Source organism: Dipodomys spectabilis, unplaced genomic scaffold (assembly GCF_019054845.1).
Source record: "Dipodomys spectabilis isolate Male_0828 unplaced genomic scaffold, ASM1905484v1 ptg000174l, whole genome shotgun sequence".
NCBI classification, from domain to species: Eukaryota; Metazoa; Chordata; class Mammalia; order Rodentia; family Heteromyidae; genus Dipodomys; species Dipodomys spectabilis.
Window position 1 is genome coordinate 9,653,448 of NW_024870851.1, and position 27,909 is coordinate 9,681,356.

The following is a 27,909-nucleotide window of genomic DNA, read 5'->3' on the forward strand; positions in this document are numbered from 1 at the left end:
ATCAAAAGTGGCCCTGTGGCTCAAGCAGTAGAGTGTTCACCTTGAGCTGAAGAGCACAGGGGCAGCGCCCAGGCCCAGGGTTCAAGCCCCACCACCGACCAAAAAAAAAAAAAAGAAAGAAAGAAAGAAGAAAAGAAAGAAAGAAAGGAGGAAAGAAAGAAAGAGAGAAAGAAATGTACTCATTACCTTACTTATGTAACTGTAACTCCTCCTTATATCACCTTTACAATAAAATTAAAAAAAAACTAAGCACAAGTCTTCCTCAAACAATTGTATTAAACAGAAATACAGAAACTTTCCTAACCCCCTCTAAGAAGCCTTTATTGCCTCAATACTAAAACCAGATATGATCAAGACAGAAAACAAAAATTATAGTCCAATTTCCATGATGCAAATAGACATAAAAATCCTTAATAAAATACTTGCAAACTGAATTCAGCAGTACAGTAAGAGATAATGTTTGTTTCATTTTAGAGATGCTAGGATGGTTCTTTATATGGTAATATACAAATAAAATATACCCCCAAAATGGCACCAGGGGCAGGAGTTATATCATCATCCCAGAAGATGCAGAAGAAGCCTTGACAAAATTTAATTTTCTTTCATGATAAAAGTCTGTAGAAACTAGATATAAAAGGATCATACCTCAACATAATAAAGTCTATGTATGAAAATCTTATGGCAGTATCCTACTAAAGGGTAAAGAAAGAAACTGAAAACATTTCTTCTAAAATCAGGAATAAGAAAAGGATGTTCATTCTTCCTTATTCATATTCAATGTCCTATCAACAAAAAATAAACTTGAAGCCTCAGCCAGAGGAAAAATGCAAGAGAAAGAAATAAAAGTGATACAAACAATAGAGTAAGAAGTCACATTATTCCCATTCTATTGGTAAATGATGTGGCCCTCCACATCAAAACCTTAAAACTTCAACCAAAAACTACTTAGTTTGAATAAACACTTTCAGCAAAGTAGCAGGACAACATCAGCAACATTTTGGAGTGCTAATAATGAACATACTGAGAAAGAAATCAGCAATGCAAATTTTTTTGGGTCCAGTCGTGTGGCCTGAACTCTGGGCCTGGGCGCTGTCCCTCAGCTCTTCAGCTCAAGGCTAGCACTCTACCACTTGGGCCACAGCACCACTTCCGGCTTTTTTCTTTTTGCTTATATGGTGCTAGGAATCAAACCCAGGGCCTCATGCATGCAAGGCAAGCGCTCTACCACTGAACCACCTTCCCAGCCCCAGCAATTTTATTTTAATGATTAAAATACAGGAATAAACCTAACCAAGAAGGTGAAAGACTTTCAAAATGAAATCTATGAAATATAGAACAAACAGAAGAAGGTATTAAAAATTGGATAGGTAGAATTAATATTGTAAAAATGGCATATTACAAAAAATGATCTACAAATTCAATGTAATATCAAAATTCTGGTGATATTTTTATAGGAATGGAAAAAGTCCTAAAATCCATATGGATGCAATAGGCTTTAAAGCACCAAAGCAATTTTGAATAAAAAGCGTATTGCAAGACCTGATTTCAAATTATACTGCAGAGCTAAGAAGCAAAATCAGCATGGTACTGTTACAAAATTAGACATGCAGACTAATGGAAGAGAATAGAACACCCAGAAATAAAATTAAATAGTTTGATTCTCCACAAAGGAGAGTCAAGGGAAAAGAAGAGGGTGTTGGGAGAGAATTGAATACAATAGAAGTACACTATCCATTTATACCTTGATATAATTAATATATCCCAATAAAATATTTTAGAATAAAAATCTCATATTGGAGGAATAAAACAATGTCTTTAGCAGACAGTGTTGGGAAAACTGTAAAAACTATACTCACAAGTAGAAGAAAGAAATTAGATCCCTATCTCTTGACCTATAAAAAAAAAATCTGTGCAAAGTGAATCAAAGCCCTTTATATATGGCCTGAAAGTTTAAAACTTCTACAAGAATACATAGAGAAGACACTTTAACATACATGTATAGGTAATAATTTTTAATTATAATGCTAATTGCTTAGGGAATAATAGCAAGAACTGATAAATCAGATTGCATCAAATTAAAAACTGTTGCTCATGGTAAAGGAAATGATGACCAGGAAGAAGAGACGGCTCACAGAAAGGGAGAAAACCTTGGCCAGATGTTTGTTTGGCAGGGCTTTCCTTTCCAGAATATATGAAGAACTTAAAAAATTAAAGGACAAAACAATAAACAATCAAATCACTAAATGAGCAAGTGAGCTGGAAGAAAAACCCAGTACTCCAAAGAAGCACAAATAGCCAAAAGTACATGAAGAATATTCATTGCCCTCAGTCATCAGAGAATGCTAATCAAAAAAGTGTATTGAGATGCCAACTCACTCTGCGAGAATGGCTTTCATCAAATAGATCCAAACAGTAACAATAATGTTGAGGATCTATGACATATATGCATGATGGTGGGAATATAATGGTTGACCCATTATGGAAATCACTGTGAAGATTTTTCAAAATTTTAAGTAAATAACCATATTATACCATATACCATATTATATCATATAATCCAAGCATTCCACTCATGAGTTAGCATACAATTCACAGTCATTTTTTATTGTTTCACTATTCACAATAGCTATGTTATGGAATCAGCCTGGGCACTCATAAAAACATGCGTGTGTGTGTGTGTGTGTGTGTGTGTGTGTGTGTGTATGTCCATAATAAAATAAGTGAAATAAGCTAGATTCAGAAAGACAAATATCAATTGCTTTTTTATTATATAGGCAATCTAGGCTAAAAACACCAACAAAACCACATAAAAGTATATGGGGGAGTATTTGGAATAAGGATGAAAACCTGGAGGAAAAGAGGATAAGGGATGATTTTTTTTAAATTTTATTTTATTTTATTTGAGAAGGGATGATTTTTTTTAAGGGATGATATTTTTAAGGTATGTCATAGTCATGTATTAAAATGATCACAATGTGATGTATTATTTTGCACCATTGAAATAAACACTCATGAGAATGTGTGCCAAAATATAAGTTAAGGAAGGAAACAAGGAAGAAAGGAAGAAAAAAGGAAGGAAGGAAGGAAGGAAGGAAGGAAGGAAGGAAGGAAAGACAAAGGAAGGAAGGAAGGAAACTCATATAAAATAGCTGCTCAACAAAGCACACAGCCCACTCTCCATATCTGAAAGCTTGGAATAATAATTAAATTAATACCTACATGGGTTGTAATAAAGATTTAAATGAATTCTTAAATGAATTTATATTGTAACCAGTATTGCATTATTTAAACATTAGTATTATCATCAGCATCAATGATGCTGTAATTGTTATTGTTTCTACTTGGATATTAAGGTTTCACTTCTGGTTTAATTGTCCCCAGAGGGACTCTATCGCCCTGGGTCTTCTCTTGTAATTTTAAAGGTAATTAAGAATCCTAAATTTCCTCTTTGCAGATGACATGATCTTGTATTTAAAGAATCCCATAGACTCCACTCCCAAATTACTCAAGCTGATTCAAAACTTTGGCAAAGTAGCAGGTTATAAAATTAACCCCCCAAAATCAATGGCTTTTCTGTATGCCAACAATGAGAAAAGTGTGGCTGAAATTAGGAAAGCAACTCCATTTGTAATAGCCCCACAAAAAATAAAATACCTAGGAATTAACTAAAGAAGTGAAGGACCTCTATGATGAAAACTTTAAAATCTTGAAAAAGGATATCAACACAGAACTTAAAAAATGGCAAAACCTCCCATGCTCCTGGATTGGAAAGATTAACATCGTGAAAATGGCAATACTTCCCAAGGCTATCTACAAATTCAACGCAATACCTATCAAAATTCCACCCTCATTCTTCAAGGAAATAGAAGAGGCAATCCAAAAATTCATATGGAACAATAAAAGACCCCCAATAGCAAAAAAGCTCCTCAACGGAAAGAACACTGCTGGAGGAATATCAATACCAAATTTCAAACTCTACTATAAAGCCATAGTAATCAAAACAGCTTGGTATTGGCATAAGAACAGACCTCAGGACCAATGGAATAGAATTGAAAACCCAGAAATGAACCTACAGACCTATAGCCATCTAATCTTCGATAAGGGAGCTAAAACAATAGAATGGAAGACAGACAGCCTCTTCAGTAAATGGTGCTGGCAAAACTGGTTAACTACATGTAGAAAACTAAAGCTAGATCCTTATATATCACCCTGCACCAGAATCAACTCCAAATGGATCAAAGACCTTGAACTCAAAGCAGACACTCTGAAAACATTACAGGATGGAATAGGAGAAACCCTGGGTCTCCTTGGCTCAGGCCGAAATTTTCTGAATAGAGACCCGGAAACACAACAAATCAAAGAAAGGCTGGACAAATGGGATTGTATAAGGTTGCAGAGCTTCTGCAGGGCAAATGACATAGCTAGCAAGATCAATAGAAAGCCCACGGACTGGGAGAAGATCTTTACTAGCCATACAACGGACAAGGGTCTCATATCTAAAATATACTTGGAACTCAAAAAATTAAACCACCCAACAACAAATCCTCAAAGAAACAACTGCCCAATAAGTAAGTGGGCGAAAGACTTAAAGAGAAGCTTCTCTGAAGAAGAAAGAAGGATGGCCAATAGACACATGAAGAAATGTTCAACATCCCTAGCCATAAAAGAAATGCAAATCAAAACAACATTGAGATATCACCTCACTCCAGTTAGAACAGCAAAAATCAAGAACTCTAACAACAACAGATGCTGGAGGGGATGTGGACAGAAAGGAACCTTACTTCATTGTTGGTGGGAATGTAAACTTGTTCAACCACTTTGGAAAGCAGTATGGAGGTTCCTCAAAAGACTCCACATAGAGCTCCCCAACGACCCAGCAATCCCACTTTTGGGCATTTACCCAAATGATCACAAACAAGGCCACACTAAAGCTACCAGTACAACTATGTTTATTGCAGCATTATTTACCATAGCTAAGACATGGAACCAACCCAGATGCCCCTCAGTAGATGAATGGATCAAGAAGATGTGGTATATATACACAATGGAATTCTATGCCTCCATCAGAAAGAATGACATTTCCCCATTTGTTAGGAAATGGAAAGGCTTGGAAAAAATTATATTAAGTGAAGTAAGCCAGGCCCAAAGAAACATAGGTCCCATGGTTTCCCTTATTTGCAATATCTAGTATAGGTATGAGTCAAGCGGAAAAAGTCAGATAATGTGATGTTAGGAAAACGAAACCTCAAATATGTATTTTAATGTTTTTGTTTCTTTCATGCATGTGTTTCTAACGCATTTATAAGATTATTTCTTTGTTGCTTTGTATGTCCCTCCCCCACAGTGTAACCCCCGCTTTCACTATATTTGATGTCAGTATAACATGTGGAGGAGATGGGGACAAACAAGTCGTTTAAGGATTCAGGTGGACCTGTTGCAACAATGAGAAGTACAAAATGTCATGTCAAAACCAGCTTTACAATGTCGGTGGGGGGGGGGGGGGTAGGGGGGGTATGATTGGGTGGGAGGGAGGGGGGAGGCTGGGAAGGGAGGTGAAGGGTAAACAAAGGAGGAGGCTGCAATGCTTGGTAAGAAATGTATGCATTATCCTGCCCATGTAATTGTAACCCCTCTGTACAGTATGTTCTCAAATAAAATAAAATTAAATTAAAAAAAAAAAATCCTAAATTTTAAGTTTGCCACAGCTTGTGGCAAAGTTTTCCACAATGAGAGGCATCCAGTGAAATTTTTCTGCAGTATGTAAATGCAGCATATCCTTTGAAGCAAGTCTTACTTTAACAGGGACATAAAGTCAAGTGCAATTAAACCTTGCTGCTTATTTAGTGTCATAAATTTTCCTTGGTGCATGTCTGAGATTTTTGGTTACACTTTGAACAAAAAATTTCTTCAGTTTCCTTTGAAAGAAGAATGGAGGATGCATTGTGTGTGTGAAGTTTGCTCATGGATGGGAATAACCGCACAGATGGTCTGGAAGCAAACTGTGGTCCACTTTTAAGCATCTGCCACTCAGAAAGCCCACAGTTCACTTGGTACAGGCACAGTAGCTAAGAAAGGATGGGACCCATCTGCTGATCATTCTTCAGGTGGAAAACTGCCCGGAAAGGCTCAAATCTTTGAAAAACAGCCCTCAAAATCACAAACCTCCCCATGCTCTGTAGGATCTAAAAATTCCTTCCAGGGATTCCAAAAAGTGGTAATCTCACAAGATCTCTGAAGTGGCAGCCAAAACACTTGGTTATTACCATTGCAAAACATCCAGGAAGAAGGCAGCTTTAGCTCTGCCAAACTCTGGCATATCCTTATGAAGTAAAATATTTTATTGTACAAAAGAAATTTTGGAAATGTCTATTTACCTGGTGTGGAGAAGAAAATCTCTTCTCATAGGTCAATCTGCTTCCTTCTAAGGAAAACCGGAATCCTTTTCTTCTTATGCTGTCTTCCGATTCTGATTTTCGGACTACCTCTTCCTTCTCTTCTTCTCCAGACTGTTCTTTCTGTTTCTTCTTCTTTCTTCTGTTTTTCAGCTCTTTTTCACTCTTGGAGCTCAACTTGGATGCTACGGAGGAGCTCTCGGAGAAAACTCCTATCCCACCAGCTCCGCTGAAATCTCTAGATTCAGCAGATGCTGCAGCTGCTGCTGCCTACAAGGAAAAAGTAACAACCAGCTGCATATATACTTCTAAATGTCTATCTATTTACTGGTTCTTTTACCTTTCATATGCAGAATGCATCTTGTAAATCAACTCTATTATTTTTTTGTATTTTGGAAAACAGAAAACCTTCCTCAGACAAATCATCACAGCAATGTTTTCATGAAAGTGCTGTCCACGTTTCATACCCAGGGACATGATGAAGACCTGCACAGGGTTCTTTCGCATTCTGTGACACAAAGCAGGCCCTCAGTATCATCCTGCTTCTGTCCTGTGACTTCAGGAATATCTTAAGAAGGGACAGAAATGTAGAAGTGTCCTATTACCCTTGACTTGCTTTGGGTCATGAACACTTGCTCTTGACAAGGAATTTTACTTCCAGACTGAGTAAGTGAATTTCATTAAGCAAAGTGTTTAACTTACAGAACTTTTTGTTTACTTAAATTGAGTATTTCACTAGTCAATTTATGCACAGCAAAGATGTATAACAGACTGTGTATTGTGGACTCCCAGATCCTGGTATCTGTGTATAAATTAGAAAAATACAGTTTTTGAAGGAAGCCCAGTGTTGTTACCTCCTCAGAACACTTGACTTGATTGTTTTCAGGGAGACCAGTTTAACAGAGAAGACTCACTCAACATTCAACACCAAAATAAGCAATTGGATTACTTAATGTCATCAAGTCAATAATTAGAGTGATATATGCCTTATTTTATTTTAGAGTGATATATGGTTTATTTTGAGGACTCACCAAGTCCTCAAAGGTTTTGCAGTATAAGAGGCAAAGTGGCTTTAAAAAAATGATTTTCTGATGTAATTCACAAACCTGCATTTGAACCTTATGTATGGAGAACTGCTGTTATTGTTCTAAAGCCTTTTGCCATTCCTGAGTACATATAACCTTCGTGGTTTGACTCTAATATTCTGACCTCTGTCCCCTCCAGTGACACTATAATGGAGAAATAACTATAACCTCTTGCCCAGGAGACTAAGTAGTATTTCAATTGAGGTTTATATCTCTCTACATTGTGAGCCTCCATGAATGAAAATGTTAATAATTTCCTCAAGAGGTCACAAGGGAGAAGAGAAAAGTCAATAAAGCAACTGTACTTCTACATGCTTTGATGTCATTAGTATTAACTGTAAGTATCAGAATAAAGTCATATTCCTCTTCCCAACCACACACACACACATCTAATGTATTTCTAATGTCAGAGAATTTAGAGAAATAAAATGTAAGGCCTCTAGGTTTGAGAACAATACCTGAGCTTCTTCCTGCTGCTTTTTAAGCTGTTCAAGCATCTGCTGAAATTCTGCCTCTTTCTGTTCTGCCTCTTCCAGTGTAGCTTGATTCTGCTCTTCATAAGCCATAGCCACCACAGCCAGAATCAAATTGATAAGGTAGAATGAGCCCAAGAAAATGACTAGCACAAAAAATATCATGTATGTTTTCCCAGCAGCGCGCAGTGTCTGTAAAAATGGAAGAGGCATTTTAATAAATATTTTATATAGGATTTTACAAGCTCCCACTCAAAGCAATAAAGTTTTCGATACCAATTCTCTTGTTCTCTGTCGTTCACACTTCCCAGAAGAATCATTATGTCTGTTCTTACCAGTTGATAGAGGTTTTCCCAGAAGTCTTGAGTCATGAGACGAAACAAGGACAAGAAGGCCCAGCTAAATGTGTCAAAGCTTGTGTAGCCATAGTTGGGATTTCGACCGGCCTTCACACAAATGTATCCTTCTGGACACTGGCTGTAATTCGGTTACAGAAAAGAGAGGAAGTCAATGTCTTTAAGTCTGCTGGTTAGTGTTTCTGTTTTTATAGATCTATTTTATCTGAGCACTAGGGAAAGCTGATTTCTCTAGCCTTATGTAGTACTTAACCCTGCAGCATGTGGAGAGGCTTCGGTATATAATACCTTCTACGAATTTCAGTTTGTATATCTTTCTAGGGTCTTCAGTTATAAAGTTATATTCGCCACCTATCCATATAAAAGTAATAATATACTGATTTACTTTTTCTGAGACTTAGGGACTTGAATCAGATTTCCCCTGATTCTGAGGCAGAAGAATATGTAAATGTGTGGCAGGGTAGAGAGATGATGTGGAGACTGGAGGTGTGACAATGAGCGGAAGCTGCAACACTGCGCATTGGGGATTCCATAGAATAATGTACCGAGTAAGCAAGCATCACCTCAGTGTTGTGCCTGATGCTTCTGAGTTGAATGATATTGGGCAAGTTTCCTAATGTTGCTAGCTTTTAGCACCTAATATGTAGGCGGGCTAACAACAGGACTTGCCTTGAACATTTGTAATAATTGGACAAGACACTGCAGAGAAAGCATTTAGGATAACCCAGACAAGGAATTCAAATGTCTATTTTTATCTGCTATTTTGTAATCTGTAGATAAATGCCGTAAAAGTTTCATCACAGGAGGTAAGTGCAGAGGATGCAGAGGATATTATCGCTGGGAATTTTGCTACAGGTGCCACTGATTAATTTCCATGTTATCATCCACAGGAAAACATTAGACTTTTCTCTACAGTTCTGAAATGTTTCCAAATAGTGAAAGGCAATTCTTTCTCTGAATTTTGTAATAGCAAACATTAGCATGATATCATGCATAATAAATAAAATCCTATAGTAATATTATATTTATTAATATTCTTAATGATTATTATTTTACTTGCTACATGAAAATGGAAGGCAAGGAGCAATGATATTATACAGTGGAGGCCAAGTTTGAATTAATGCAGACTCTGGGCAATACTCTTTGTTTTAATGCACTTTACCAAACCATGCTTGACATATATTACCATATTGACATTATTTTCATAATTTTAACCCATTGATATCCCATTATCTCAAAATAGTATAGTAATCCAACCTCATGCTTATGAATTTTGTTAGTTTAAGCTTTTTAGGTATATGCACTGCTTTCCTCTCTAATTTGGAAGATTAGATGTGACCTAATATGGAAACCTTGCTGCAGATGAGTGTGTGAAGGAGGTGAGAATCCACACTTACCCTGGCTATTTTGAGAGTCAGCATGAAGGGGAATTTGTGGAGGAGTGAGTGGGTACTAAGAGGTGAGACAAGTCAAGTTATTGAGGCTGACAGAGTAAGGATGACTAAGAATCAATAGGAAACACTACTTACCCTGCATCTGAGCTGTTACCACAAAGCAGAGCATCATTTTGCCCTTCCAAAAAATAAAAGTGACCTATTTAAAGAGCAAGGAATAGTAAGAGTCAATTAAAGGGCTTTAAAATGTCTTCAGCATTGTATTTAGCTAGCAAAGCTTAACAATGTGTGCATTTGTAATAAGATAGACAAAATAACTGATATTAATGCAACTGTTTAGGGTACTTGAAGAGAGAGCTGTATAAGTAAGATGACTTGCTTAGCACAAAGTGAGAGAGAGGGAAGTCTTGTTGCTTTTAAGTGCTTCCAAGTAAATGAAAGCTTATTTTATAAATGCCTTTTGACTGGACTTTAAATAGATCCAGACATATTTTTCTTCCTCTGCCAATTTTCACTTAATTTCTTGTGAGACCTGGGCTTAGGTGTTATTCCTTCTTATGGTGTTTATTTGGGGGTTTTGATTGACTTCTCTCTTTTAAGTGAACCAAAATGAACATTAATTCATCTAGTTAAATTAAGCTTTAACAAGTTGGAAAAAATCCTTTAGGAAATATAACTGTACAAAACCACGTATATTTATATAGCTCCAGACAAAATGTCCCATAGAGATAAACAAACACATACAAGAACTGCTCTCAGAATTATTAAGTTAATATTTTAGACTATTGAAGCACTATATTCAAAGGTTACTCTAAGGACCTAGGTGTGGTGAGGTACATCTTCAACCTCAGACATTCAGGAGACAGAGATTGAAAGGACTAAAGTTGAAGTCAGCTCTTGGTAAAAACATGAGACCTCAGTGTATGAAGTTACCTTAAGCAGTATAAGAACTACTTGGCAAGCACAAGGGCCTGAGTTCAAACTTCCATTCTACTAAGAATAAATAGGATTATTCTAACATATTTTGTAGAAAAATCATAATTTTGTTTGCAAATTTAGATTCATCTGTCAAAATATGCATCACAAATAATCCTTGGTGTATATACATTTAAATTCAAGTCTGTTAATGTGACATCAAAATATATATGGCTGGCTGGGAAGGTGGCTCAGTGGTAGAGCGCTTGCCTTGCATGCCTGAGGCTCTGGGTTCGATTCCTCAGCACCACATAAGCAAAAGGAAAAAAGCCGGAAGTGGCGCTGTGGCTCAAGCAGTAGAGTGCTAGCCTTGAGCTGAAGAGCTGAGGGACAGTGCCCAGGCCCAGAGTTCAGGCCCCACAACCGGACCCCCCCAAAAAAACAAAAAAACAAAAAAAACAAAATATATATGGCTATTTTACCTGTTGAACATTTAGGGACTAGATTTTTGTCTCCTAATCAACAAGTATTTACTAAACATAAAATGATAAATAATGAAAAGCAATTTCAAAGATTTGATTGCCTAAAAAATTAAAGCCACTTTGACATTAGAAAAAAGTAATAAGATGGAAAAAATGTTGAAAAATGTACTTGCCAAAGGAAAGACAATATGTTAGTATATTTGGTAAATTAAAGGGTCCATATAAATTCCAACAAAATATTTTCACTTGATAAAATATTGGGTAAAATTATCACAAATAACTCACAATTTATGAACTCTATAACTTGTTAATGGTATTACAAGTCTTAATTCTCTGAATTAATAGTTAAGAAGCAATAAAACCAGCATTGAGCACATTTTCCTTCTATTTCTTAAAAATATAGCTATAGTAAATATTTCTGAGAGTTCGGGCAGGAGGTAGTGAGTAGAAATATGAGTAATTTAACACTATATCTCTATGGTCTTAATATTTATTAACACCTTCTCAAAAATACTGTTATTAAAAATCTATTTGAAGGAAATTATCTGAAATATATGGGCAAATCTTGTCACCATCCTGCTATTTTACTATTAGCACGTGGGAAACCTCATAATTAATGGAATGATTTATTTTATTTATTCATTTACTCAATAAATCTTATCTTCTCTAGTAAAATTTTTCATCAGAATGTTATACTTTAAACAATATTATAGTGTGACAAGTGTGTAATTTCATGAACTTCTGAAAGCATATAGGGTAGGAAAAATATCTCAAATTATTAATAGAATTTTGCTAGCCTACAAGTATGCAGAGAGGAAGAGACTTAGGCTATTAGATACAGAGGGACTGGCTTCAGTGATAAGAGAAATTCCAAACTATATGGCATATAAACTTATTCTGATGTCCATGCCTAATATAAAAGAAAATTACACTGATAAACATTATACAATGACTAATATCAAATCAACCAAGTACAGTATCAGCAATGAAAGACTGAATGGGGATGGTTTAGCTTTGATTACACATCATATATGTCTATACACTGAGTCGATAAGAAAGTCCAAATTATTTTCCCTCACATTTCCTCTTCCTAACAACACATATCAGCATACTACACTGAATGGCTCAAATTTTGCAATGTCTACCAAATGAATATTGTGTATGCCGCATAATTTCAAACTGTCTTCAGTACTGGATGTGGAAAAGATAACACACATTCAAATGATGTGTTATCAGAACAATTGACATGTAAGAAAAGAGGAATAAGATACTGTTGAATTCCACTATGCCATGTTTGAAGTTACCCCAAATCACCGTAAGACATTTGTCTGACATCAGACTTGAGACAATTTCCATCATATATGTTTTTGAATATTAAAAGAACTATAAACACAGAAAGGTTAAAGGGTCATGTCTTACTTTTATCCTCTATGTATTCATCCCAGTTAAACATGCTCACAGTCCTATTGAATGTAGTACCATTTCCATCCAATGAGTTATTAAAGAAGGAAGTGATGTTTAGTTCAAAGGAAGAATTGTCTGGGGGCCATTGCAAACATTTATTCCTCAGGTTGCCCATGAACAGCTGCAGCCCAATGAGAGCAAACACACTCAGACAGAACACAGTGAGGATCATGACGTCAGAGAGCTTCTTCACCGACTGGATGAGGGCGCCCACAATGGTCTTCAGTCCTACAAACAAAATCAGGAGGAAGAAGTTGAACATGTGGTTCATCGGCTACTTTACCAACAAAAATATCATCAGTTTGTCCTGAAAATATAAATGTCATGCAAAATGCCAACAATATTAGTTGAATGTGATTGAATAACAGTTTTATGATAAGCTGGCTAGCTGGTGAAAATGAATGAAAGCAGAACTTGTATGTGTATTGCAAACTGAATGGAAATGAACCAGATGTATTTCTCAACACTCCTTAGAGCAAAGAGATGGTTTTGTTGTCCATGCTTAAACATCAACCTCATGTAAACATTTTGCTTTTATTTGCAGATGTCTTACTCTCCAGCCCAATATTGTTTTGAGAAAAGTCCAGGGAATAGAATGAGAAATTTGGAAGCCATTGAGTTATACATTTACAAATTTTAAAAGCCTGATTATGGGTCAAAAGAGGGAAGACATCTGAAAAGTGAGCCCCATGCAGCACCCATGCTACCTCTTGCTTTTCATGTATCTGCAGTTATAAAGATTACCAGGTTTCGACCGACAGGGTTAGATTTGCAACAGCTTGAGTGTCTCATAATTTATCTTCTATGCAGAAAGCTTGATATTGCAGGATGCCCACTAGAGAGCCTTGTACTGTAAATGCCTCATGCAAAACTCGTTAAACTCAAAGGCTGATTTAGAACAAGTTGAAAAAAAGCAGCCAGTAAAAAGCCAAGAATAAAGCCCATCCAAACCATGATGTACAAATTCTTGCTTTTTACAGTTATTTGCAATATGCGACAAGCAATAAAGCTTTTGCAAAAAAAAAAAAAAAAAAGAAGCTGTGATTGTAGCAACAATGCAGCTAAAGTCAGCCTCGGTGTTTAACCTAACTCTCACCTGGAATGACTGAAATTGTTTTCAATGCCCGGAGAACTCTGAATGTTCTCAACGCTGAGACATTGCCCAGGTCCACAAACTCTGTCACATATCTGTAATAGGGGTCCACACACAAACACAATGACAGAACACAAGAAACAGTTGGAGATATAAGGGCCTACCACCTTATACCAGTTTCTTCTTACCTGGGATTACAGAAATAGTTTTCAAAGCTCTCAAGACTCTGAAAGTTCGAAGAGCTGAAACATTGCCTAGGTTTACAAATTCTGTTACATACCTGTAGAATTAAATCAGAGTTATTCAGAATTTTGAGAAATCTAAGCCTGTGTTGGTCTTTAATTAAGACCTTTTTCAACTTCATTGAATTCTGCCACCAAATTTCTCATTTAAGAGAAGAATGGCATTGCAATCTCTATTATTTGTGAAGCTTTATTTCATTACTTTACAGTGCTAATTGAAACCAAAGCTATATAATTTATTAGGATAGCTCCTAGTTTCTCCTAAACAATTTGATTGGAAGAAAAGATCCCAAATTTACATGACGACTAAGAAAATGCTTGATTTGTCAAGAGAAGCCACCACAGAGAAATAAGCTTTCACCAGTAATTTATTTTTATCAGGATAGAAAATGCATGACAATACTTACGCAAACGTGATGACTGTGAAATCCAACCAATTCCATGGATCCCGTAAAAATGTGAAATCTTCTAAACAAAAACCTCTTGCAAGTATTTTAATAAGTGATTCAAATGTATAAATTCCTGTAAAGGTGTACCTGAGAGAAAATAGCCAAGCTCACAATAAAAATTTTATAGGTTACGCATATTTACATTGTTATTATTATTAATCACATTTGGTGCCAGGGACCTCCAACAGGTTTAATTAAGTGAGTTATCACTGAGCTATGTTTTTTGCCCTGTGTACTTTAAGGTGCTTTGAACAACAATGACAAAAAAAAATCAGAGGATTTTGTATTGGTCTCCTTTTGATATAAATAGTACTATTAAATTCTGAAAGCTAATGGTAATGAAGATATTGACTGTAAATAAGTGAATATTATACTTCTATATTAATATGTTTAAAGAATTAAAATAACATCTATATATGATGATATCAAAATACACTGGCATATTAATCTCAAAACGAATAGTGCATTTTCCTTTAATGAAATTTGAACCTTTAGGTGCCAGCAAATGGGCCAGGTACTGGAGGCTCATCTTTAATCTTAGATATTTAAAAAGTAGAGATTGGAAGGATTATGGTTTGAATTCAGCCCAGGCAAAAAGATATTGCTGTGATTAATCTAGGTGTGGAGTGTTCCACTTATTATCCTAGTTATGGTGGGAAGTATAAAAAAAAGGATTGCAGCCTAGGCTAGCCTAAGCAAAAAGGAAGACCCTCGTTCAAAAATAACCAGAGTCAAAAGGTCTTTGCTCCATAGCAAACAAGAAGTTCCATGTTAAGACCCAAGTATTGCCAAGAAAACTGGAGCCAAGACATGTGTATCACTAAGACAGAACTGTGATAGCCTTGAGAAAAGGAATACATGTTAAGCATAACGTTTATCAGGAAACATTAACAATTACTGATAATTCTCAAGTATAAGACTCACAAGAAAGAAAAAGGGCTGTACACATGGGCAGACAAACCACTGCACTAATCTAAGCAATTTAAGCAAATGATGGTTAGCTTTGTCCTAAAGGAAATTAGTGCTTGAAATGAGTTGGAATCATTGTCTGCTTTAGTGGAGCTGGCATGATTTGTTAAAGGTCTCAAGATATTAAAGTCACAAGTGGAAACATAAAGGGGTCAATATTGAGATATTTAAAATTGTCTACTTACTCCACATTCTTTGTCCAGTCTGGAGGGTTACTCATTGTCATAAATACACAGTTGGTAAGAATTGTGCACATAATAAGCACATTGAATAAAGTAGAAGACTATTGTCAAGGAAGACAAAGTTCAATAGGGAAACCTCACTTTAATGCAATATCAGACCTCACCATCATGCAGCACAAAACTTATTTTATTCTACTCATTTAATTATTTACTTTTGTTTGTCATTTCTGTAATAACAACAACTCCATATAGAGAACATTCCCTTCAGGCCAAACCATGGACTATTATGAAGCTATTCAGAAAATTTAGTGATTAAGAAGATTAAATGCAATGAAATGAGTTCATTGGTGAATAATTTATCAATTTAAGTTTTCCTAATGATAGACCCAACTAATAGAACTGCAAGTTCAGCTTGAAAAATAAACCCTGACAAAAATTGCAGAAAAGGAGTTGAATGATTAATTAAATGTACTATAACATTGTTCTAAGGGTCATCCTGGAAGGGTGTCTTATAATAAGGTCCTTTATAAATGGAGTGCAAAAATCTACTGTAATTGTTCATTAAATTCTGAATTGTATGAGAAGATGTCTGGCATTAATGCTAGCATTTTGTAGAATTGTCGTAAGTCCAAGTTACTAATTAAATTTCCTCATTATTGTTTGATTTAGCTTAAAAGCAAGAAAAAAAACACCTTTCCACAAGACCAAATTAGTGGAAATTTGTTAAATCTCCTCTACTTTAATATACTTGGTACATAGTAGACACCCAACAAATTGCTTCCCTTACTGCCTGAAACTTCATTTATAATGAATATTTGACTTTTCTAATGTATGATAGCCAGTACTCTTTACTGTCCTTAAAAGAAAACAATTTTCATTTACATTTCTTTTATGGACAGAGCTGTTGGACATTTCTTCATGTGTCTATTGACTATTCTTATTTCCCATCCAGAGAAATCTCCTTTTAATTCTTTAGCCCACTTATCCCATTAGCAAGAAAACTAATAATAGATACTGGTGGGGGTGTGGGGAAAAGAAATACTACTACACTGTTGGTGGGAATGTAAACTGGTTCAACTACTCTGAAAGCAGTATGGAGGTTCCTCAAAAGACTAAACATAGAGCTTCCCTATGATCCAGTAATCCCACTCCTAGGATTTACCCAAATGATCACAAACAAGGCCACACTAAAGCTACGAGCACAACTATGTTCATTACTATAGCTAAGATATGAGGGCATCCTCAGTAGATGAATAGATCAAGAAAATATGATATATATGCAATGGAATTCTATGCTTTCATCAGAGACAATGACATTGCCCCATTAGTAAAGAAATGGACAGACTTGGAAAAAATCATATTAAGTAAAGTAAGTCAGACCCAAAGATACATAGGCTCCATCGTTTCCCTCATTTGTAATAATTAGTTTATGTCTAAGATAGTGCTAGAAGAGGACCACAATAGCTCAATAGCCATGTACATATGACCATATAAAATGATGCTAATCAAAATGAACACCAAAACATGGAAGCAAGAGGTTTTGTTTCTTTGTTTTTGTTTTATAACATACTGTGTGAAGTTATTGCTTTTTTCTTTCATATTTTCCCCATTGGTTTATCCCCTGTTGTCACTGTGTTGAATTTTGGTATCTTGTATCTTGTACATTTGTTTATCTGATTTAGGGAAGGGAAAGAGAATAACAAAATGGTGAGACAAAATACAAAGGGTAAACAAACGCAACAGCAATACTCACAAGACACTACATTGGAAATGAACTTTACAGCTTGGAGGGAGAGGAGTTGTTGGGGAGGAAAGTGATAGACAACAAGGGAGGGGATAAAAATATTCGACAAAAAATGTACTCATTACTTATGTAACTGTAACACCTCTGACATCACCCTTACGATAAAATAAAGTTAATAGAAAGAAAAGAAAATAGAAAAAATAGAAACAGAAAAATAGAAAAAATAAGAAACTAATCATCAGCCAAATAATTGAAATGACTTTTATACTTAATATAAAGCATCTTATATATATTATCTAGAATATCATCCTGTATCCATGTACATTTTTATATAATCATGAAGACCTCAGAAATGGAATACATGATACTTATATTCTTTCACACTCCCATATTTTTTTTGTCACAAATCTATTCACTTACATAAGGGAAAATATCTACATGATTGCAAGTGCTGTTCGGTAAGACAAGAGAGTGCATTGTGTTGTCTTCATCTAAGAAGGAATTGCCGTTGCACCTATAACTGGCTTTCATCAAATGATTCACTGCATTTTTTTGTGTTATAAGGTTCTTGCTTAATCCTCAGCTTGCTCAAATACATCCACACAAAACCAGTTACAAGTGAAGAATGTGGCATAGCCATGTTAGAGCACTATAATCTAGAGAACACAGTGAAACATGATTTTAAAGAAATACAGTATTCCTCTTATGTGGAAAACAAACAAAAATAATAAAATAAAGATATTTTGCCATTAGTATACAAAACCAGAGGTTCCTCTCTACCTGAAGTTTTGACAGGTTCTTGGAGGCACAGATACCCCTTGGCAGATGGACACCATTCTAATGGTATGGTCACTAACCACAGTGGCCTTCAACATAGTCCTGTGTTTTTCTACTTGGCTCCTCCTTTTATGTCCCCCAAAGTCATTTTCAAATGTCCCCTTTATACATTTTTTCATACGTTTATATTTTGTAAACAGTTTTAGAAAAGAGTTTCAATTCAACATGTCAGTTTTTGAGTACAATGCGTCTTGATCGATGTCATCCCTTATATCAGTCTCTCGATTTTCCTCTAATTTCTACCTTCTTCCTTGTCCTTTCCCAATTGATGACCCATTTCTTACTTTACCAAAAAAAAAGGAAGCACTAGACTCCACTGACTTTCTCTAAATTTATAAGCCTTTTTGTTGTTTCTGTTTGTTTGATTTTGTTGTTCATGAGGCTTGATCTTAAGGCCTGGGTGCTGTCCCTGAGCTTTTTTGCTCAAAGCTAGCACTCTACCACTTTAAGCCACAATGTTACTTCCACTTTATTATTTTGGTGGTAGTTAATTGGAGATAAGAGTCTCACAGACTTTTCTGCCTGGGCTGGCTTTGAACCTTGATCCTCAGATTTCAGACTCCTAAGTAGGAAGGATTACAGGAGTGAGCCACTAGTGCCTGGTTTATAAGCCTTTCTTTATTGAGACCTATTATTTATTTATTTATTTTTTTGGGTCCGGTCATGGGGCCTGAACTCTGGGCCCGGGCGCTGTCCCTCAGCTCTTCAGCTCAAGGCTAGCACTCTACCACTTGAGCCACAGCACCACTTCCGGCTTTTTTTTCTGCTTATGTGGTGCTGAGGAATTGAACCCAGGGCCTCATGCATGCAAGGCAAGCGCTCTACCACTGAGCCACCTTCCCAGCCATGAGACCTATTATTTCTTTTCTATTAAAGTGACGAACTTTTCAGTCTCTTCATTATAATCTGCACACCTTCCACCTTTTCACAGTGCTCCAGCAATGTCTTATCTCTTTTTCCTCTTATTTGTGGTGTCTTGTATACTTTCGGCCTCTCATATCAACACAGACTTGCTTATCTCTCTTCTGTCTTGAAGGGTAGAGATTTTCTTTTTAACCCATGACCCCTTTTTATTTTATTTTTTAAAACTATTTAGAACCCTACCTCTCTCTACTTTACTCTGAGATAAAATTTATGAAAAAACCTTTTTCTCTTTCTTGGTTTTTTTAATCTATTATATATTTAACCCATACCTTTCTGCAGATGAAAAATCTCTATGCTTTGTCCCTGGAAATAGAAAGACAATTTTGAGTTTCATTTGATTTGCTCTCCATTTGTAGCCAACAAGATGAATCCTCTCCTTTGCACAAGGTTCTTTTTCCTTTGCTTATACAAGGTCCCAATTCTTTGGTCTGTTTGTGCCTCAGGGGTAACACCTTTCTCACATCTGTTGAAATATTGCCATTCCCTTTGTGGAAGGAAAGAACATAGTGTATTTAAGCCATTTTCTCCTCCTCCATTATCTTCACCCTCCTAGAGCTCCTCAGCAAACATAGCTCCAGGTACTGTTCCTGAATCCACCAATATCAAATGCAGGAGTGGCTTATCTTTTGATGTCTACATATTTTGTTGTCCAGATAAGATCTGCACTATATTTCTCATCTACCCTTCAAAATAATTCAAACAATTTTGAGTTCTAGCACGGAACTAACAATCTATTCATTTTATCCCTCTGCTCTATCAATTGCTTCTTTGACATGTTCTTGGCCTATACAATGTGCCATTATATTACCAGGAACTTAAGAGGAATCCTGTATTTCTTCCTCTGATTAAGCATACACATCTAACAGACCACCAAAATGTCATCAATTCTTCCAGCAACTATTCAGAAATAGGCGTTCCATTTTAATATGTACAAGTTCTCATTAAGACTAATACCCAGTCAAATAATCCTTCAGTACAAACTGGTCTTTTTGTATCTATGTTTGGCTCTGTTCAGTCCATTCTGCACACTGCAAAAATGACCTTTGTAAATGTCATTTGGATAATTTTGGTACTTCTCAATACCCTTAGAATGATAATCAAATGATTTGAGAGTCAATATTATAATAAAAGGCCTGGATTCTGTCTACTTCACTGTTCAAAATAGCACCTGACCTGTTTGGGTCTACTAGTTGTACATGTTAGGGTACCTTCAAGTATTTCTACAATAGCAAGCTTTACATATTTTGTATACACAAGTTTCGGCATTTTAAATGGTGGAACATAGATTAAACATAATGTAGGAACTAAGAGCTTCATGAGATTTGTGCTACATACTAATCTCAACCATGTTTTTAAATTCTTAAAAGTTGTTCCTAAAATAGTAGAATCTAATTATATAATAAAGGTTATTCTAAAACTAACAGTAGAAGTAATGATGATTTTATAATAAGTCACAGATAATGTCATTATGCTCAAGAGTTTTCTACATCACATGATTATTATTTTGATACTAAAATATATACTTCAGATAAAATGCATGACAGACACTTTTAAACAGAAATGCTTTCCTTTTAATATAAAATATATAACTAGCCTTAACCTTGAATACCTGACCCGACCAACCTGGGGTCAGGATACCCTGACCAGCCATACAGGCTTCAGCAACTTGTATGATTCTCAGAGGTTCTGTTTTCTTATTCAAAGCTGGAAGGTAGTGGTAACACATATCTCATTAGATATAATCATTATCGTCTAAGACAATAATTATAGTTACATTTATTACCACTAATAATTTATTAAACATGGAATGTAGAGTGTTTCTAGGTCATTTTTAAGGATGTGAAAGCATATGTAATTAATTTAAAAAACTTTGTAATGTTATACAGTATCCACAGGAGCTGCAGAGAAATTTTAAACTCATTATGTATATATAAAATGAGTGTATATATATTTATATTTATGTACATGTTATAGGTAGAAAACAGTTTTATGTTAGAGATTTTGTAACCTAAAAATGGGGAACTAAGCAAAATAGGACAGATATGTTTCTACCCATCAGTACATAATTCTGATCTAGGATAAATACTGAGTGACTGTAATAAGTAAAATGTTAATTCTTCAGATGTTTAATATTTGCAAATTTGTATTTGTCATTACATAACTAGGTTGTAACTTTTGAGCACTGAAAGCAAAAGAAAATGAAATCATTATGTTGTATCATTCTCTTTTCTTCAAATTTGTATAGTTCTTTGCATGAAAAACTATGATGTAAAAAATTATCACATTAGATGGGTGCTGGTGGCTTATGCCTGTAATCCTAGCTACTCAGGAGGCTGAGATTTTAGGATTGAGGGTCAAAGCCAGCCCAGGCAGGAAAGGTCATGAAACTCTCATTTTCAATAATCCACCAGGAAACCAGAAGTGGCACTGGGGCACAAGTGGTAGAGCACTAGCCTTGAGCTGAAGAGCTGAGGGACAGCACCCAAGCCCAGAGTTCAAGCCCATTGACCGATAAAAAAAAAAAATCACATGAATATAAGATAAGTTAAATGAGTTGGAACTGCTGAGAAGAACTTTTGAAGCCAAGTTCTGGTGTCTCATCCCTGCAATCCTAGCTACTCATGAGGCTAAAATCTGGATTCCTGAGTTTAAAATCCAGCTGAGGCAAAAAAAGGCTTGAGACATCATCTTCAATTAGCTAGCAAAAACCGGGTTAGTTAGTAATGTAACTCAAGTGGTAGAGCTCTAGGCATGAACAAGCCAAGCACACACAGGTTCTGAATACAAATGCCAGTAACACTAAAATAAAGAACCTTTGAAATGTACAGAGAGAAACAGATATGTTATCAATTACCTGAGTACTTTGTATTTAAAAACTTAAAAAATCAGTTCCCTGCTGTTGATGACAAATGCAAAAGATAGCAGGTTGAAAATCTGAGGATCTGGGCTGAAGTCCTAGTCCTACTGCTGGTATCCTTAGAAAGTTGGTCATTGTGGTACACACCTGTAATTACAGTACTCAATAGGCTGAGGCAGGAGGATTGAAAGCTTCAGTCTAGCTGGGCTACCAAGTGAGAACTTGCTTGAAAAATATGTAAAAGAGAGGAGAAAAAGAGAAGGAAGAAAGTACTGAGGAAGGGAAAGTGTGTGTGTATATGTGTGTGGGGTGTGTGTGTGTGTGGGGGGGGGGGGTGGGTGGGTGAGAGAGAGAGAGAGAGAGAGAGAAAGAGAGAGAGAGAGAGAGAGGATTTTCACATTGTGTTTTGGCCACTTAAGACTCCTAATTCTGTTGCTGTATGATCATTTTATTTACAAGTACATGCTGGAGATAAGTACTGATAGACAAAGAATTCTTCATGGAATTCTTTCATTAATAAGATAAAATTTGCAAATCTTTTTATTAGTTACTGCTAGAATGGTAGCTACTACTGGCACCAGTTGCCAGAGTTATCCTTTATTAAGTTCTTACTAAGTAATAGTCATGGAGTCTGGTGCTAAGTATTTGTTATACATTTTGTTATCATTGACTTATAGGATCTGATTACAGTTCTACAGATGGAGAAACAGATTAAAAACTGTAATGTTAAAAAAAACTGTAATGTTGCTCCCATATCACATGCTTAATAGGTAAAATCTCAGCCTTTTTTTCTAATTCTCAAACTTATGTTTTTCATTTTCCCCCTTTATGAATGATAGGTAGTTCAGCATTAATTGCATAATTTGGAGTATCTCAGGTCTTTGTCAGCATAATCTAGTGTTATAACTTTAAATAATATCATGCAATGACATCTCCTAAAGTTAAATCTGCAATGCAACTTTTACTTGAGTTTTAGATTTGCATACCCACATAGCTCCTCAACTCCTCCACTAAATATCTAACACGTGACTAAAACACAACACATTCAAAACCAAGCTCTTAAATTTTCCACTGAATTTCTCTACCCAAAGTTGTCCAAAGCTCCACTAACACTAATTCCATTTTTCTTTCTTGACTAAAGCTTAATACCATCCACGCTCCTCTCATTCTCTTAAACCTCACATCAGATTGTTCAGCAGTCTGTCAGTGCTTCTGAAAAATATATCTAAGCATGATGTTTGTATCATAGTCCATTCTAGTCCTGCAAGAATGTCTCAGAATTTTTAAGTTAAGATTAGAGTCTAGTATCTGCATTGGAAGTCAAAAAAATCATTGTAAAAATCATTCACAAGCGTACAGTGAGGAGTTATATACATTTTAACTTCTACTAGAATCTCTGATCAATTATTTTAGTATTACTGAAAGATGGAAGGATTTATCTATTTTAGCCTATTGGCCCACCTCCTTTGCTTTTCTTCTGTTTTTACTCTAACAGAAGGTTCTGGCAATTAGAGATTTAAATGAATCAAATTTTCTATCCTGGAAGGAATTTGGAGCTAAGCATCTTCTCTAAGTACAACTGGATATGTTCACATGGCTTCCTTTACATTTCAACTTGCAAGCCTGCAGTCACTTGGTGACTTTGACCCTTGGGGATTGAGTTCTTCCATACCTGCAGCTAATGCAAACCTACTATTTCAAGTTGCATCTGGATTTCTCCAGCATTCTGCAGCAGAAACTCTCCTCAAAGGCCAGATTCTCTGATTTACAGTAACTCATGTCTTCTACCCATGGGGGTCTTTTCTGGAGTCTTAAATTGGGATTCATATTATCCTAGGATTTGGGGGACAGAGGAGTGGTAAGGATGTCGGCTTTTCTAAGATTTCAAAAAAAAAATGAACTCACTAAAATTATTTTAACATATGCTTTTCTTTCCTTTTTCTCTATTTAAATTGGTTATGGGGCTTGAACTCAGGGCCTGGGCTCTGTCCCTGAGATCTTTTGCTCAAGGCTAGCATTGTTATCATTTTGGACTATAGCTCCACTTCTGGTTTTCTGTTGGTTAACTCGAGATAAGAGTCTTATGGACTTTCCTGTCTGGAATGGCTTTGAGCTATGATCCTCAGATTTCAGCTTTTCAAGTAGCTAGGATTACAGGTATGAGTCACCAGTACCTGACTAGGCTTTTATTTTTTTTTAATTTTCTTTTTCCAGTTCTGGGGCTTGAACTCAGGGTTTGGGCACTGTCCCTGAGCTTCTCTTGCTCAAGGCTAGCACTCTATCACTTGAACCACAGCACCCCTTCTGGCTTTTTCTGTTTGTGTGGTACTGAGGAATCGAACCCAGGGTTTCATGCATGCTAGGCAAGCACTCTAACACTGAACCACCTTCCCAGCCCTGGGTATGCTTTTTTATAGTGCACTTTTTGAGTTCTACCTTATCTTTTTTTTTTTTTGGTCTGGTCTTGATGCTTGAACTCTGGGCCTGTGCTCTGTCTCTGAGCTTCTTTTGCTCAAGGTGAGTGCTCTACCACCAGAGCATAGCACCAGTTACAGCATTTTTTGAATAGTTTATTGGAGATAAGAGTCTCATAGAACTTCCTGCCTGGGCTGGCTTTGAACCATGATCTTCAGATCTCAGCCACTTGAGTAGCTAGGATTACAAGTGTGAGTCACCAGCCCATTTTATCATTTTGATAGAGAACAAAATAGATTTTTCTGATCCTTTCAAATCTTCTTTTTATTTTCTTTGTACCTGATTGTGTGCTTGTTTATTAGTCCATTATATAATTAACATCTATGCTCCAAGTGTCTACTTTATGGATTGCGTTGGGCTACTTCTGAGTTTTCCACATAATTTCACATATAATTATGTTCAAATGAGGAAATATACATATTTCCATAAAAATTTAGAGATTAGTTCAGTACACAGATTAGGAGTATTTTAAATATACTGTATCATCATGTACAACTCAGGAGATACAAATATAAATCCAAACTTTATTATTAATTTTTAATGCTAAGTCAAAGATACTTGTTTCTATTTGCAACTGTTTGCTACTTGAAAAGTAGAAGTCAAGGAACATTATTGCATATACTTATGTACTGTAAAATTTAAAAGTTAAAATATAGGTGCCAAATAGAAGCATGATGATGTCTAGGTGAAGTTTGAAGGGAAAGAGCCACTGGAAGAAATAGGAATACTAACAAATTAACTTGTGACTAAATATACTATTTGTCATATTTTCAAGCAAGCTAAGGGCATGCTCTATTTCCCTACAACCAAAATCAAAATTCAAAATCTTTTCTGTACCTGCTTGACTTATGACATAAGTCATAAGTCATAAAGCCAGGCCCTGGGACAATCATGTCATGGAATTCCAATCCATGGCTTCCTCTGGGGAAGAAAGAGCACTAAATGTCCTCTCTAACATTTTGTTAAATTTCTTTCTCTTTCCCATGTCTGATCAGTGATAGTACCACTATCATCACAAGACTTCTGTGCTCTTCCTATAAATGCCACGCTCAGCACAAGCTCACTCTGCTTTCATGGTTTTTCTGGAGCTGACTCTCAGCCATACTACATACCCGAGCCCATAAACATTTCATTCCCAACCATGCTGCCAAGAAGTAAATCAAATGACAATCTTCTACCAAGGTGCCATCAGTCTCATTTCCAAGAAGTAAGACACTTCAGTGAGCAAATACAGACATTTGTAAATGTGTATTCACTCACAGTTTTCAAGTGCTGACAAAAAAGGAGAAAGTAGCACAATTTAGACCAAAAGGACACAAAATTACATGGTTCAGATTATGCATATATAATATATAGTATACTGGAATATCTATCTATATATAGTCCAAATATAAAAGCAGTAAGAAAAATTAGCACATGCAAATTATTATATAGCCTTGCAAAATTTTAGCATATAGAAGGAGAACCTAGTAATACAGTTAAAATGAAGGAATTCTTAGATACAGTAAGAAATTCAGAAGGAAATGGAGGAGAAAAAAATGAAGTCATGAGTCAAAGAAAAGGAGAACCATACAGAAGATACTTACTCATGGTCCCATTTTGCAATCTGCTGACTTTAAGAGAAAGAAGAAAGGGCAAAAAGCATGGCCAATCACATATATTTTGGAAACATCTCAATCAAAAGGATATGAATGTACCAAAATCTTAATAGCTAATTTTCTAATAGGGTTGAAGGGAGTTAAAATGTACAGGGCAGAGGTGGCACTGAATCGCGAGATTGCTTTTCCTTTATTCAATACTATAAATGTCTGAAAAAGAAAAACACAGCACATAAAACATAATTTAGAATATACATTAACAATACTTAAATAAATTTGTTGCTTTTCAAAATAATATACTAATTATCAACATATGACAGGGCTTTAATGCATTTTCTCACTGAGCCCTGGAGCTTTCCTAAATTGGATTTTAGGAAAACATAAAAAACAGCCAATTGTCAATGTCACAGGAATCCTTAGCATCTTATCAAGTTTCAGCATTAGTTTAAAAACTACATCTATAAATCCCATAAGCACACAGCTGAGGTTTTCATTACTCCTGTAGTTATATGTTTCTCATGAGAACTTCAAAGTTTTCCAAGTGTGTGCTCTGCTAAAACATTTTTCCCCACACATATTCTCTGTTATTATTATGTCTATATAAAGTTGTGGTAAGGAGAAAGTCTCTGTTGTGGAGACTTGATTAAATCTGCTAAAGATCAAAGTGACTTGTATAGAGGCAGAGATAATATAGAAGAATCGGGTACTCCTGAAAATGTGAATACTGAAAAGTATTTTCAAATATTGAAAATGTTAAAAAGTATTCTCCTATTTCTATTTCCTATGTCACAACACTGCAAGAGCATCAGATCAATACACGCCCAATTTAAGATATAATTAATATGTGGAAGTGATAACTTTTGCTCTTCCTCTATTTCCCATGGCAGAATGCCTCTTCAATTCTCTGCCTGTCTCAAGAACACTAGTTCAAATGGGTGCTTCCAAAAACTCTCTAGGTTCATTGATCCATTACCTGGCCAGGCCCACCCACATCCTGATGATATTTGCACAGAGAGGAGGAGGCTCACTGCTCTTCACCATCATCTCTAAGATCCACCCCAGAAGAAACAGAGGAAATAAAAGCAATTTGGCTAAGAACTCACTTTCTTATTGATATAGAATGGGTCCAGGTCCTCCAGGGGCTCTGACACCATCTCTGGAGGAACATCTCCATAAATAAATGGAAGGGATTTTCCTGCTTCCAAGTCACTATTTGGCTTTGGGCCATTTTCATCATCTTCATCCTTACGTTCCTGCTTGGGTCTCTTAGCTTTCTCTTCTGCAATGCGTTGTTCAATAGCAGCAAGAGATTCCCTGGTAAAGAAGCGGAAGCTGTCAGGTCCTGGCGGTACCAGCACTGATTGTGCCATCTTTTCATCCTGCTCCTTTAGTCACTGTTTAGCTCCTCGCATAAGAAAGTGCTACAGAAATGGGGTAGGAGGGGGGTGGGGGAGGAGAGGAGAGAAAAGCAATGACCGTTAGGGTAAGAGATTACTATGATTATTCTATGACACAGAACACTAACATGAAGCATATGAACCAAGATAGCTACAGCACATTACAAAGGAAGCAGTACTTAACATCCAGGAACTCTCACACATGTATTCATTTGCTTGCACAGCGAGCTATGTTTCACATTCAGTAGGTGTCTATGAGGTAATCTGATCTTCCAGTCCCAAAAAAATGTTTCAAGTGATTGGGCTACTTGGGAGAAAAATACCCAAGTCAGAGCTTGGAACTAGATACTACTTTGTGCTTGCTGCTTCATTTGTGTGCATATTTTGGCAGCCATCTTTTTCAGCATTCTTTCTGAAAATATATCTAACTCAAAACAAGAGATTAAAAAAAATCATACAAATTATACAACCAGAACTGTGTGAGAACGTTACCCATCTCCCTCCATTGTTTTTCCAGGTCCCCTTGGCCCATTTTATCACTTTGCAAGTTTATTCTAAAACAGTACACCAGGTAAAGAGCT

General features: G+C 36.0%; 1 protein-coding gene across 14 annotated transcripts in view; it reads right to left on the reverse strand.

Moving 5' to 3' along the window:
* The window catches only part of LOC122120067 (sodium channel protein type 2 subunit alpha), an 83,288-nt gene extending 55,987 nt beyond the window's left edge, over positions 1–27,301 (reverse strand). For 7 of the 14 annotated variants that reach the window (XM_042694102.1, XM_042694100.1, XM_042694096.1 and 4 more), the window contains exons 1-10: positions 27,035–27,301; positions 26,023–26,141; positions 15,500–15,589; positions 14,304–14,432; positions 13,658–13,749; positions 12,517–12,789; positions 9,836–9,899; positions 8,286–8,427; positions 7,936–8,142; positions 6,375–6,662 (exon numbers count right to left, since the gene is read on the reverse strand). In XM_042694102.1, the coding sequence (XP_042550036.1) occupies positions 6,375–6,662; positions 7,936–8,142; positions 8,286–8,427; positions 9,836–9,899; positions 12,517–12,789; positions 13,658–13,749; positions 14,304–14,432; positions 15,500–15,589; positions 26,023–26,141; positions 27,035–27,301 (1,671 nt within the window). Of the gene's footprint in view, positions 1–6,374; positions 6,663–7,024; positions 7,028–7,935; positions 8,143–8,285; positions 8,428–9,835; positions 9,900–12,516; positions 12,790–13,657; positions 13,750–13,842; positions 13,935–14,303; positions 14,433–15,499; positions 15,590–26,022; positions 26,142–27,034 lie in introns of all 14 variants that reach the window. The other 7 variants (XM_042694105.1, XM_042694103.1, XM_042694101.1 and 4 more) reach the window with 3 other exon arrangements.
* Between the last annotated feature and the right edge of the window lie 608 nt (positions 27,302–27,909).